Source organism: Calonectris borealis, chromosome 7, assembly GCF_964195595.1.
Source record: "Calonectris borealis chromosome 7, bCalBor7.hap1.2, whole genome shotgun sequence".
Classification (NCBI taxonomy): Eukaryota; Metazoa; Chordata; class Aves; order Procellariiformes; family Procellariidae; genus Calonectris; species Calonectris borealis.
In genome coordinates, this window is record NC_134318.1 from 23,272,270 (window position 1) to 23,286,625 (window position 14,356).

The 14,356-nt window shown below is 40.7% G+C and overlaps 1 protein-coding gene across 1 annotated transcript; it reads right to left on the reverse strand.

The window, feature by feature from the left end:
- Positions 1-897: 897 nt before the first annotated feature.
- Positions 898-14,105, reverse strand: GDF10 (growth differentiation factor 10). Its single transcript, XM_075155446.1, has 3 exons — positions 13,725-14,105; positions 7,347-8,254; positions 898-1,920 (listed from the first exon to the last, which is right to left on the reverse strand). Exons 1-3 carry the CDS (start codon positions 14,020-14,022, stop codon positions 1,729-1,731), a joined length of 1,398 nt encoding a protein of 465 aa, XP_075011547.1. The 5' UTR covers positions 14,023-14,105; the 3' UTR covers positions 898-1,728.
- Positions 14,106-14,356: the final 251 nt, after the last annotated feature.

Below are 14,356 nucleotides of genomic sequence, written 5' to 3' on the forward strand. Positions count from 1 at the left end.
TCGGTGCTACCTCACAGACTTCAGAAGTGTGTTCTGCTCCTGGTCTGCCTATGCTATTGTACAGCAGGTGGGTGAAAATGGAATATGTGGCAAGTGTGTCCTGGCACGCAGGGACACTGAGAAAGAGGATTGACAGGCACAGTGATGGAACATAAGCTCTTAAAGGAGTGCTGCAGTTACAAGGGCTACCATGAATGTATCAAGAGAGGATTGTACAGGAGTTAGACGGACGCAGAGACTTTATTTCTATAAAGACTTCTAACAGAACCACTGCCAAATATTGTGTCCCATTTTGATGTTCATTGTTGGAAAAGAAAGTTAATGAAAGTTCTGGAAAGTGTTCAGAAAAGAGCTGTGAGAAATTGTTTTGAGGCTTAGAATAAGAAATCAAAGTACCTATTTAAATCTTAGCCAAAATGTAATTTGACCCTGCTCTATATACTAAAAATACACAGTGAAAGTATTTTGGATAATAGATAAAAGGGATCTAATAAAATAGGTTACAGTAAGATCCAGTGAATTGAAGCTAAAGCTCAACAAATTCAGACTAGGATTAAGCCACTGCATTTGAACAAAGAGCACTAACTTTTGGAACAACTACTTGTAGTCCAGTAGAGATATTCCATCACATGAAATCTTTAAAGCCAAATTTATGCATGTTTTTCAAAGACATTCCCAAGCTCAAAACAGAAGTTCCATAATGCATGGTGCAGAAACCACTGGGCAAAGTTCTTTGATCTGTGCTAAGCAGGAGGTCGGTCTAGATGATCATAGTATTCCCTTCTGTCTTTAATCTATTGAGGTGCATTATGACAAGCTTAACATGTATTTACATGTTTCCATCTAATTAACAGAATGTAACAGAGTGCATTTATAGAAAGACAAATCAACTTTTTAGATACTACTGTACCTTTAATTTATTAGCTTTTGTTAAAAGCATGTAACAATCTAGAGGATATAAAGTATAATTTACAAAAATATAAATCTTGGTTATTTTATTTTTTAGTATTTCAACATATCACTGTATAGTATGTGTTACTCAGAGAATATGCTGAACAACCTGAAATTATCCAGCAAACCAAAAGTGTGGGATATTACATGTGTCTTTTGTCAAACAAATTATATATTAGGGAAGGATAACCAAAAATGGCTATATTAACATACTGTTTATATGAAAGCTTATGCAGTGCACTATACTTGCATCCTGAAGAAAATATACATTTTAAGCCTTTTATTACAGCATTTTTCAGTATAAATATGCAGATTAAGAGTATGAGTGTTTTAGGCAAAAAGTTTTGATATGCGTACAAAAGTGATATTCTAAAATAAGCCTGCCTTTGCAAGTTCACTTCCCATCTTTTTGGTTAACTGAAGAGATAAAATAGTCAGAAAAATAGCATATAAAAACATCTTTTAGTCCTTTGATTATGGAAAACTTTACACTTAAATTTCTCACTAAACACCAGGTGTCTTGGCTAGGTGGGTTAGGAAGATATTTGTAAAAGTATTGAATTCCTGGAAGATGAATATGAAAGACAAATGATAACAGTAAGACATATCCTTCCAGGTGAGCATGTGTATCATTTTAGTCTCTCCGCATGCTTTCTGTAGAGGAATTGTAGGCTTGCATTCATTCATCAACACAAGTGGATTCATTTCCCATTTACAACTTTCCCAGTGTAGTCGGGCAGGATGCGTGGGTCTCATTAAAGATGTATTTGTATGAACTTATCGGCAGGCGCAAGTTTCAACCGACATATTGGGATATACCTTTAAAACAACGTTTTTGTTCTCATCTAAGAAGAGGACACTGAGTGAGCTCATTTTGTCAGGAACGCAGCAGGGTTCTGGGATGCCGGGAATGATTCCTACTGCTTTTACAATGCTCTGGATTGTAGCATGATTTGATGGCCGGACAATCTGGAACAGAGAAGGAAATAGTTATTGCTTCATTTATGAGCAGTGACTTTCCCAGATGGACTTGGAAACAACAATTATGGTTTTTTGTTTCTCAAAAAAGTGAATATATGTGATTGAGTCACAGGGCCATGTAGCATATCACACTTCCAGCTTTCCTGCGCAGGGTGTATCCAACAGATATTTTGTGTTCCTTATGCTGCCTTCATAAATACCAGAGGAGGGCACTGGTGGCACAGCCAGCAGTCAGTAACCTGAAGAAAGAATGTCCCTGCCTGCACCTACTAGATGCTGGAGGCAGGCATATAGGAGAAAAGGACTAAGGTGGGAACACTTCTCAGTCTAAGAGGTTATCTTTTGTTTTTTGACCTCTTGTATGACTTGGAAAATTGGCTATTGTAAGTATTTCAAAATAACTATCCCTATGTTCCAGTGGTATTTCTCCTCATGTACACTAACCTGGAATTAATTACTTTTTCCTGGAGTAATTACTCTCTCTTAAAAGAGCAGAGTGCTCCAGAAGTAGTATCCACAGGGGGAAGTTTGCCTAGAATAGTCAAACAACCTGACAGAGCCTTTCTGAACATAACCCCATGACAAACAAGTACTTCATACCTGTATTCTTTGTCTGCTTCCCTCTGCCTTCCTCACCAGGCTTTCCCCCTCCCCAAGCTAGCCTCAAAGTGGGAGAAGAAAACAAAAGGCTGGGAGGGCAGGAAAAGTATGAAGTGAGGTTTCACAGCAGCTTTACATCTATATACTGTTCAGGGTACTGAGCCACAATTTTATTTCTACTGTTGATTTTTGGATGCAATAAACAACACACGGAAAAAATATTTGAGAAGAGGAGGCAGCCATTAGGCGTAACAGCAGTGAGAATAAGAAAACAAGAAAGTTAAGATATGTAAATAGTATACTGTTTAGTAGTTAAATGTAACTCTTCTTCTTTTTTTAGCCTTCATTCACAAGCTACACTTGACCCTTGTAGTCTGAGCAACTGAACAGTACTGAACAGTTCTCACCACTTCTGTTGCTTGAGGTACATACAGTCAAGCACAGGTTTACCGGTGACGGAGTGACAGACTTCCTTTGTTATTGCCTCAGCATGGCATGGAATGCATGTGCTCCAGTTACATGAGGCAATAGTATGGCATGCAACCCACCACTGAGGCTGAAGCTCCAGTGACTCCTGTTCAGTTGTCATGCTTGAATACTGTCCCAGCAAATGAGTACAGTAACAATAGGAAAATTGTATTAGTCATATCAGGCTTTTTGGTACAGTTTCACAAGTTTTCTGCACAGATCTGGTGTATGTGGCACATGAAGTCTTTCATCACTATTGGTACATAGCTGTATATCGGGTGGAAAATTACATCTGAGGGACAACAAATAGGGACTTTGCACACCTTCACATGGAAGCAGATACTTCAAGTGAGAAGAATTAATGTCTCCTATATCTTCTCTGTTTTTCAAGTAATAATTGATTATATGCAAAACATGATTTTTCATTTCAACATGAAAAGTTATGTAGTCCATGGTTATAACAAAGGAGCTATTTTTTTAGGATAATTCAGTTTTGATACATTTGCTTTAAGTGTAACATATCAGCAAATCAGATCCAAACCTTAATTGCTATTAAGGCTTTAAGATGTTCCTTAACTAAAGCAATTTGAGCCATTACAAGGAGGAACTATGGAATCTGTCCTTGATCCTTCAGGGCTTGAAGGCAGCATCCCTATAGCCAAGTCCCAACAAGTGACCAATCGTGGAAAATGCCTTTCTATAATTAGCATATGTTGGCATAATTAGCAACAGCTTGCTCTCTCATGCCACCCTTCATCTTTAGATTTCAAAGCTGTCCACAAACAAGCAGCAGTGAATTAGTCTCACAGCTGCTATGTGAAGTAGAAACAAGCTTCTACCCGCATTGGCCATGTCAGCAAATCTGGACAGCAAGAGAGAGACAGAAGTAGCTTTTGTGTGTTTAAGCAACTGCAGAGTTTAGAAATTCAAAGAGCTAGATCTTCTAGAATCAAGTTCTTACTTTAACCTTTATGAAAAGCCTCTTCAAGTGTTCCTAGCACCTTTATTATTTCATATTGTTATTTGAAACTGTCACAGATCCTAATGTGCTACTGAAACAGAATTTGTTGACCCCATGCAGTGGATAGCCATCATTGCTCTCAGTGCCAGTTACTGACTTACAAGATTCCTGGGTATGAACCTGCAGAAGACCCTACTAGGATCTTCTCCAGCTGTGCAGTCTCTAATATCTGCAAGGAATAAATAGATGTGAGCAAAGTCTAGCGTGAGCAGCTGTCTACCAAGACAACAGCACTACTTGGTTTCTAATGCCTATAATTGTATACACTATGCACAAAAATGCTTATAGAGAAAAATGCTTATTATGGACTATTACTCTGTACAGAACCTGGCTGCCTGAGCCCTACAGCCACAGCAGAGCGAGACAGCACACTCATCCCACATCCAGCCAGGCTCTGAATTTTCCAGCCCTTCTGGAAACATGGCATAAGTGTTCAGTGGTCATGGGCTAGGCTTCACATTAGCCTCTGTACCAACGTGCTAAAGTGAAAAGCTTGAGATAATGAGTTGAATGCCCAGTAGTGATGGCACTGAGGAAGTGCTAATGTTTTAAATGCTGGCTACTAAGTTATATACAGCAGGCCAGGTTCTGCTCTTACTTAACCTCTAGGACAATCCTAGCTCGGGAACATTTTGGGCCTCAGAAAACAGAAGGATGGTGATGTAGGCAAAAAGCAATTGAACAGCAGGTTAGACCCTCCCCTTCTTCCTGGCTTACACCCTTTTAAAGTGTTTTTATCATGAATTTGCCCCTCAAAAAACACCACACCTCCCCATCTTAATAAGCGATACTTCTTAGCTTCAGGAAAGTTTTGTTTTCAGGTTTGAATTCAGCTCTCAGAATGAAACTCATGAACTGATACACTTACAAGGATGAAATCAAGAGAATTCTAATTACTGTAGACCAGGGAAAGGATATGTTCCCATCTACTTCTACCACACATAGGACTAGCATTTATTTGGCAAATGTAGCAGTGCAGCCAGCCATTATTAACCATATAAGCTAGTCTTCCCCCTCACAGTTCAGGGAATAAGAACTTCAGCATTAAGGTAGGTGAACTTGCTATGACAAGATTGGTACCAGAGTGTTATGTTTCTAGATCAAGAATTGCAGTTATTAAAGTAGATGTGCAGAGTGATGTACTGATACTTAAAAAAAAAAAATCATACAATGTGATGATTCTCAACATGCCAGGTATATAATTCTATCTCCACTGTTCTAAAAGAGTACCTTGGAATTAAGGTATCTGTTGTCCATCCCAGGTTGACTGTGTAGACCAAGTCTTCATGAATAGCCTTAATCTGGCTTTTGGCTTAGGAATGCCAAGATCATAGGCATGCTTTCCTGACTTAGGGTATATATGCAAGAACAAAAGCTATTTCTCCCTCCATAATACTTAGCAATTCTTATGCTCTGACCTGAAGCTTCATTCATGCTGATGTCCTAGTTATCTCTGTTCATTTGTAAACAGTAATTTAAAAAAGTTACAACTGTGAATTTGCCTCTATTTTTTTTCCTCTCTTAAAAATAAAAAGCTAACAAAAAGTAGACCTCTTCCAAATCAAACCCAATCAAAGAGTCTGTCAAACCAAAAATCCCCAGATCTATGTATCTGTGATTTAGTTTTAAATTTCTCTGGGTTTTTTGTTTGTTTGGTTGGTTGGTTTTTTTGGCACCAAGATGCTAGTGCAGCCACATTAGTTTATCTAGAAAACAAGTATCAAAATGAGAACTAAAGTGGTTTTGATTTACAAGGGAATCTTTATGATATAGCAAGTAATATTTCCAGATAAGACATTAAATAAGTCAGCAATATAAGCTTATTTAACTATTCCAGCTAGAAACGGATCCATTCTCTTTTTGTTCTGTCAATTTTTGTGTCATGCTATTCTGCTTGCAAGAAGCCAGATGTGTTAAGTGTATTCTCTTTTTTTTTTTTTGCTTTGTTATGTATGAATGGTGCATTAGACTGTGGGTCTATGGCAGAGGACCCATATTCCCAGGCTGTGTTTTGTTTTGGGTAAGTTAAATGGTGATTGTGTTGCATGATCTCTTTATACTACAACAAAAAAGTGAAGTTGTATGTGAGCCTCTGCAAGCTTTAATTTTTACCAGACCGTGTATCAATTTATGTATACATGGTTCAGCATCAGCCAGCTACACAAGAACATGTGGTCAGATTTGTACACCCTACTGTGATGTCTGGATTTCCACTTTACCTGGACTTAAACTAGCCTGCATATCAACTCCTCCTGAAATCATACTACTTATTTCAACACAAACATACATCGATCTCCTTGTATGTAAAGTAGGGCAGATTCCTGTCTCAGAGCTTTGAAATTCTCTGCTGTAAAACATTATCCATTATTTATGTGCCAAGTGACCACATGCAAAAATGTCAGTAGAATAAATAATCAGGCTATTTGTAGGTAGAATTGCAAAATAATTACAGTTTCTAAACATGCAGGTTAGGCAGTGCTTCAAAGCCTCCCTTTCCCCATTACTTGAAAGCCTATAAAATGCTGATAATTCTCATGCTACATAGGATTGCCAAAATTTCAACTTCTTGCCATAGAGCAAGTGAGTGGTAGTGGGCCAAATCGAAATTCCATTGGAGCAGGAGTTCATGTTTGCCTCTCTGTTAGCAAATTTCACACTGCTTCTATAGGAAGAATTCAGTACGCTAGCTTTAGAGAGTTACAGACAGTTATGTGGCATTTCCAGCCACATAAGGTAAATCAACTTTTTTGTTCCAGCAGCATTATCTTAGTTTTAAGAATTTAGTAAATTAAAAAAGCATCAGAGAATTTTGAGACACAAATATCAGCTTAACCAGCATTCTTATTTTCAAAGCAGTTTCTTAAAGTTAAAAATACCTCAGTGTCACTACTCTGCATTTTTCTCCTAAGGTATTACCAGTGGAATTCAGAAATACTCTGATACAGTAGCTTGTTTTATTATTAGCATATAATACTTTTACTTCTGCTACCACAACAGAGTAGTTTGATGATTTAGTGTGTGTAACCATATTTTAATAAGCTGCATAAGTCTTTATGTTATGGTTTCAAGATATAAGATGAGAAATTGTAAGATAAACCTGAGACATTTTTCTTATTCTTCAGATTACATTTAACGATAACTTGGAATCTTTTTGCACTCTGATGAATAAGTTGATGGGAACAATATTGCTTGAATTATTTAGGCTGAACAAGGCAACAGAACACAGTGAAAAAGGTAAAAATTTAAAGGAAATGCTAACTAAAGAAGTAGTTCCATAGGCAGAACAGTAAATCTACTGCAAGCTAACAACAAAAAGGCATACTACCTTGGGCATTGGAAATTCACATGCCCCTGCACAGTAGTAGGCATCAAATGATTTGGGAGATATGATCCATTCATTCCAGCCAATATCAGCAAAGTCAACTTTCATGTATCTTCTTGAACAAATCCTTGGCTCGTTCCATTGTTTTCGCCTTGCTTTCTTCATTGTTTTCTCATCGAAATTTAGCACCTGAGACTTTGTAAGTGTTTCTGTATTTTCTTGCCCTTTTCTCCTTCGGTCTTTGCGTGAGGCTTTTGGTTTCAAGGACTTATAGGCATTCTCCCATATGTCATGTTTGTTGTATTTATTGTTGTTATAATCTACTTCTGGCAACTCATTGTTCTGAATAGAGCTAGAGAGGTACGTATCCCTCCTCACTCGGGTATCAGTAGAAGCATTAGGGGATAGATTTGGGTCCCCATCATTGGAAGGGAATGGATCATAACGCTGTAGGGAGACTGCCACACTGTTAGGTTCAGAGATTGCAAGATCATTGGCATAAACTAGTATATAAGGTAAATGACTGGCAACCTGTTCAGGGAAGCCCTGGTGTTTCTCGCCAGAATCAAGCTCAGCGCAGAGAATGAGCTCTCCAGCCCATTTTGATTCTTTTATGATATGTGAAATGTCCTTTGCATGCCAAGCCCCTCGCCTTTGAAGAAACACGGTGATGTTCCCTTTCACTAGTCCATAGGCAGAATTCTGGTGAATGCTTTGGAAAATGAGGTTGAGCCGCAGGATTGGAGGCAGGTGAAGGAGGCGGCAGGATGAGTTCTTGGACCGCTTACAAAACACCTCCCGGTGCCGAGGGCGTTTGTCAGCATAGAAGTGAAAAGTGGCAGCAAGAATCATCTCTGAATCCTGCATGGATGTCAGATTGAAGCAGTACAAGGGCTTCTGGGCCAAGAATTCTGCAAGAGAGCAAGAAAACATGGATAAATATCTGAGACCAAAAATGGTAGTCAAACCCTTATTCCTATATAAGTGGATTAGCAAATTTTGCTTTTCACTTACCCACTTCAAATCAGGTAGTATAGTGAGCTTGTCACTACAGCATAAAACTATGGTGGATAAGAGGAGGAAAAAACCCTAACAATATTTAATAGCAACATTACAATAGTTTGGGACTGTCCAACACACTGGGTACCTTTTGTATACATGAGGGATAAAACTCTTCCCAGAGATTTTCAGTTTCAGACTGCCTTTCATTCCAGGCAGGCAAGAAAAGCAATCCTTGCTTCTATTTCATTTATAACAAACTGAAGCTCAGAGAAGCTATCAAATTTGCCTGTGGCAGAGCTCAGAATGGTACCTTCCTCAGTATACTAGCTGAAAACCAGGTTTACAGTTAATATCCAAGATGGTCTAATCTAAAGCTGACTGCAAAGATTCCTTAAAGATGTCTAGGTGCTAACTCTGTGGGCAACAGCATATGAAGTTCATCATCCGTAAATAGTGCACAAGAGACATTTCACAAGGGGGTTGGAAGAAAGCAGTGCGACACATTTTGGGGGCCGTTACTCTTATAAGCAAATCCTCCTTTCCAGTATACATCATGTAGGAGCTTTGTTTAAAGCACTGTGAAACCTGCTTGATTTCTAAGACTTGTGTTTTGGTCTGCTTGAAGTTAGTGACAACTACTGTTGAATAGGAGCTGACTCTTAAAATTCAAACTCCATTTGATATAGCTTCTTAGCTAGTTGAACAATTTGTGCTCACGTTACATCTCTACCCTCCTCTCAAGGAAGATGAGCATTTTTACACTAATAACTGTTTACATGTTTATTTAAACAGTAGAAATCTCTCTTAGTGTGTTAAAATGTAATCCCAGAATCAAAAGACCATGCCTTCACATTTTTTTTTACTAGCTTGAGAGTATACGGGAAAGTGGTGGCAGAACCAGGAAGTGATTCCTGTTGTCCCAAGCTCAGACTGGTACTTAGAATGCATCAAAAGACTACAGTGGGTAAGTTTGCATCTTTAGTAACCCAAGTGGACAAACCCTCTGGCAGCCCTTTTTGACATACCTGGAAATCCTCTGGCAGCAGGGAGAAAAAAAAAAAAACAAAACCAAACAAAAAAACAACAAACCCAACAGCCAGTCTTCCCAGAAACACTTAAGTTTCTTTTTCAATGCACTGTTTATGATAAACCACAGAAATTTTGGCAACAACAGAAAGGCATTACTGTTTACTGCCACCTGTCAGAACATTCTTCCTTTTAAGCACAGTTTCATTTGAAAGGTGGAAATTAATAGTGCTACATCTCACTAAATTGGTGCTTGCCATCTTCCAGTACATGCTGGATAGAACCTTCATTTGGACTAAACCACAGCAGGTTAGGATGTTCATTAATACCAGGCCCACATAGACAGTCTGAAAGTACAAGTGTTCAAGTATGCAATTTCCATCTACACCATCTGTATTTTTTTCCTGATGCAGTGAAGTGGAACAGCTTGTACTGATGCCCACATAATGGTTTCATGGGTGGCAGAGAAGCTAACAAAAACAGTATTCTGTGATGAGAACCTATTTGTTTTTATCGGTTCAGGACAGGATTCTTATCAGTAAACTTTTAAACAACACTAATCTTATGCACAGGTGCTCTTACTATGAAAAAACTTAAGAGTTTAGATTCTACTCAAGTCTTTGAAGCACAGAAATTTCACAAGGCTGCTAGCCTATTTTTCAGACCAAGGAAGAGAGTAATCGTAGTACTTCCTTTAGAACACCAGGCTGTTATTAATGTTTGTTCATTTCAGAAGGCATATTTTTAAAAAAAGAAGTCGATCCACTGCCTGTCCCCACCTGAGCTCTGTACCGTTGAAATTTTTAATATTTTTTTTAGTAGTGGAATGCTCCAAGCGCTATCAGTTCTACAGGTATGACTATGAAGCATATGCATTGCTGGGATAAAGGCGTTTCAAATACCAGAGTCCAGGGTTTCAGATGGGAAGGTGACTTGTAATGATAGCTCAGAGAAAGGGAGTTTTAATTCATCTAAATTAACTTGCATTCTAGAGTGAAACAAACCCTTCAAAAGTAAAAATTCTTTGTGGAACAGAATAAGAATCTGAATCTGCAGCTACTGAAAAGCCAGAAGCCTGGAAGTACAGGCTTTTTAGGAATTGAGGAGACCTGAGTTTTGGATGGAGCATAGTCATATTATTATATTGCATCAGATCGCTCAGGCTTTTACCAGCCTGTCATCCAAGCATTGTTACGTTTTCCAGGTCTACTCTGAGTTGAACTGTGCTAGCTGTATACATTAAAGCTGTTAATGTTAATGATTGTATCTACTTCTGATCATTGTAGACAGTTTCAAGTTAGGAATACACGCAAGAGTTTGGCAGAATAAAAAAAAGGCAAGTGGCTAAGGAAATTAAATATTAGCCTTTACTGTGTAATCCACATAGGAAAATGTCGCGTTGCAGTAAATGAAGATTAGCAAAACAGATTTGCATGGTATTTCTGATAACACATTTGTTAGAAAGAAATATGCAGAGAACCTAATTTAAAATATTTTAAGCTATGAAATTATGTTAAAGCAAGGCTCTAGAGGCCAGAATTACAGTTTTCTGGGTAATCTTGATTTGTTTTTTTTGCACATATGCATTATGATATAGTCTTATTTTGTACTATTCACCAAGGCCTTTCCTTCGTTTAGCACAGAGGATGGATGGTGTTCAGAGGATGAACCTGAGCTGCAAGAGTCAATTTATGGGGAAGTTTCATGGCTTAGGCAGCAGATTGCTGCCATGAAGACTAATTCCCCTCAATCTCAGCAACCTAGGTGAAGTTGGACAATAACTTAATATTTCACATTTGGTCACAAACCACTTACGACTTGGCTGTGTAACTAACTTCAGTCAATTGGTGCTGTTTTCTAGAGCTACAAAGTTCCCTGAAAACTGGAAAGCACCTAAAGAAAAACAGAACTTGAGAAATTAGTTCATAGGCTGTCTCCCAGCTCCTTATCAGAGAAATAATGAACTCTTATGAACACACATAGAGGTGAGCTGAGAGAGGTGATCAGGTGTTTGTGAAGCACTCTTCCTGAAGTGATAAGTACTGCTAGAGGAACATGAAGAAGTTGTATTTAGAACATGTGCAAATAGCACATGCATATATATATATAGCAAGTGCCTCACATTGAATATGGAGAAATATTACATATTCAATAACTCAGTCAACACCATCTATACCCTGTAAGGGATATGTAGGATGGCAATACAACTGTGTAGTTGAGGAGACCTCAATAATGCATATGACAAAGAAGGAAACTAAGTCTGGACCGACATTTTGCACCTCTGGAGCCCTCATCTTGACAACCATAACTAGCACTGATGCTCAAGTGTCCCCTAACAGCCAGCCTTAAGCTGCAGCATAGGAACAGAGGGTTACGGATTTTCTGAAAGGTACACTTTTTTTTTTTTTTTAAAAAAAAAAAAAAAGTAAGTCCATTGCTTGGCATAATGAAAAGGAAATTATTGGAGGTGTAGTCTGTCTTGCTTATCTAAATAGGATCAGAATTACCATCCTTATTTTATAAAGAACAGACGTTCCACATGTCTTGTTAGAAGAATGTGCCAATTTCTTCTTTCAGAAGAAAACACTAGAATCTCTTGGAGGAGATAAAGAAAAAACATACTGCCAGATAAGGTTCTTCTCCCCTCCCTCATCTTGTGTCATTCTATGGTTCATTTCAGACTGTTCATCACTAGTTGATGAATTACAAAGAAATACAATTTATTGTCATAATAAAGGAACATTGCAGAGGAGCTTCTGCTTTCATGCCATGTTACTGGGGAGAGCTGGGATCCCGTAGAGAAGGTACACAGATGGGACACAGGAGACAGGAGTTTTGGACATAGGTGTGCTTTATTTCCATTGCATAGAAAGACAAGTTACTTCCAAGCATCTCTGCCTCGGTTTCATGATCTGTCAGATGAGCAAAATAATACTGATTTGTAATTGTTCAGTACAGTCTATCTGTGGGTAGAAAATGCTGCTGTTTTAGTGTTTTAAACCAGAATTTAAACCACTTGGGTGCAAGTAACTTGTTCAGCAGATTAATTGAAAAATGAAGAAAAAGAATATAGTGCAATCCTTGCATTCTTCCCAGATCACTCCTGTGGGCCAGGGCCTTGGGTAGCAGCCAGTATCAGCTGCTCAGTTCACAGAAAAATAAGAGTGATAGCAGGAGGTCATGGAATAACCATCCACAGTGGAAGTTCCTTCCTAACCCGTTAGTTAGCAGCTGCTAGCTAATGATCTATAGCATGACAATGTATTTCTCTCCCAAATGTCTGCAATCACTTTACATCCTAACTCCTAGACATTTTCATTAGTCACTTACCCTTCCATGGGATCTCCTCCTGGAATTTGACACAGGGTAGAAATTAAGTTGGGGTATACTAGAGAATGAGTTATTGTGCGATATTATATTAACCATTCCCTAAAACACTGTATGCTGTATTGTATTCTATACATGAGACTTTTAAATGTAGGAGAAATAAATTGAAACTCACAAAAGCAAATTTTGAAATCATCTATCAGATGTGCCTATAAAAAAAAAAAGAATATTTCTGGCAATGTAACAAAAATTATATTCTAGATACTGATATAATTCTTATTTTAAGAGCTAAGATCTTAGTTATAGTTTGTAAGAGTTAACCAAAGAAGGAAGGCATTTTCCAGAAAAGATGTTTTGAGTTTCCTCGGCAAAGGATAACAAATTTAAAGAGTATTAACTACGCAAACCTCCTCTTTATTATTTTGAAGCAAGACTGGGATAATGAAAGTGTCGTTTTGACGCAGTATGTATGCTCTTCCACCCTCATACTCAAGCCAAGTGAAGCTGGGGAGAGGGAGGTCAGACGCCTGTCTTCTCAGGTTTAGGCAGCGCAATGCCTGTAAGATCCCGAGCAGTTTTAGGCGGTCCCGTAGGCGGCACTCTTCCTAACGGAAACTTGTGAGCCTGCGAGAAGAGCCGGAGGAGAGGACCTGCGGCTGGAGTGCTCGCTGCTCGTTTTATGCTCCAAGTGTCTCTGAAAAGGTCTTTCGACCCAGTGCGATGTGCACTGTGGGTAGCGCTTCTTTTGCCCGTGGTTTGCATCCCCAGCAACGGAGGCTTTCTGAAGGGAGATACCTTGTTGCAGATACTCTCGGGGGAGGGGAGGGAGCCGGTGAAACCGGGGAAGGTGGGAAGCCGTCCGCAGAGCGGAGACACCGTGTCCGTGCAGTTGGCAGGGGCCCCCCAGCATTAACCCAGCGTGATACCCCCCGCAGTCACTGGCAACCTCGGCGCAAACCCATCACTTTAAGGCGAAAGAGGAGCGAGGGGGCTCTGGCGGTGCCCCCCGCGGCCGGCCTGTCTTACCTGGCCTGGCTTTGAAGCTGCGGACCGTGTTGCCGTCGCCGGGCCGGCTCCCTTCCCGGTTGTACTTCTCGTAGAGCTTAAGCATGTGGACAGCTACCATGTCCTGAGCGATGCTTCCCAGCGCAGGGGGCGGCGAAGAGCCCCCGCGGGGGTCGCGGCCGGGGGAGGACGAGTCCCGGGCGGCCGGCGGCGGGACGGGGCAGGCGGGCTGGCTGCCGGCGCCCTCCCCCGCAGGCGAGCGGCAACCCCCATGGCCCAGGGCCCACAGCAGGAGGCAGCAGGTCAGGCGGCCGGCCATCGGGGGGATGCTGCGGGGCGGCCGGGCGCGGAGCGGCGGCGGCTTGGTCGCTGCCTGCGTCTGGGTCTCCCGGTTGGCCCTGCCGCACCGGGGCGAGGGGGCGGCGGGGCCGGGGAGGGAGGAGGGAGGGTGGGGGCGGCCCCCCCCCCCCGCCGCTGATGCCGCCTCCGCCGGGCCAATCCCTGGGCCCGGGGGCGAGGAGCTGCGGCCCGGGGGCGGCGGAGCGGGGCTGCGGCGGGGAGCGGGGGCAACGCCAGGGGTCCCGGTGCGAGGGGAACTCGCGGGAAGGGACGCTGCATTCCTCCAACGTGGGGCTTCCCCCCCCTTTAAAGCG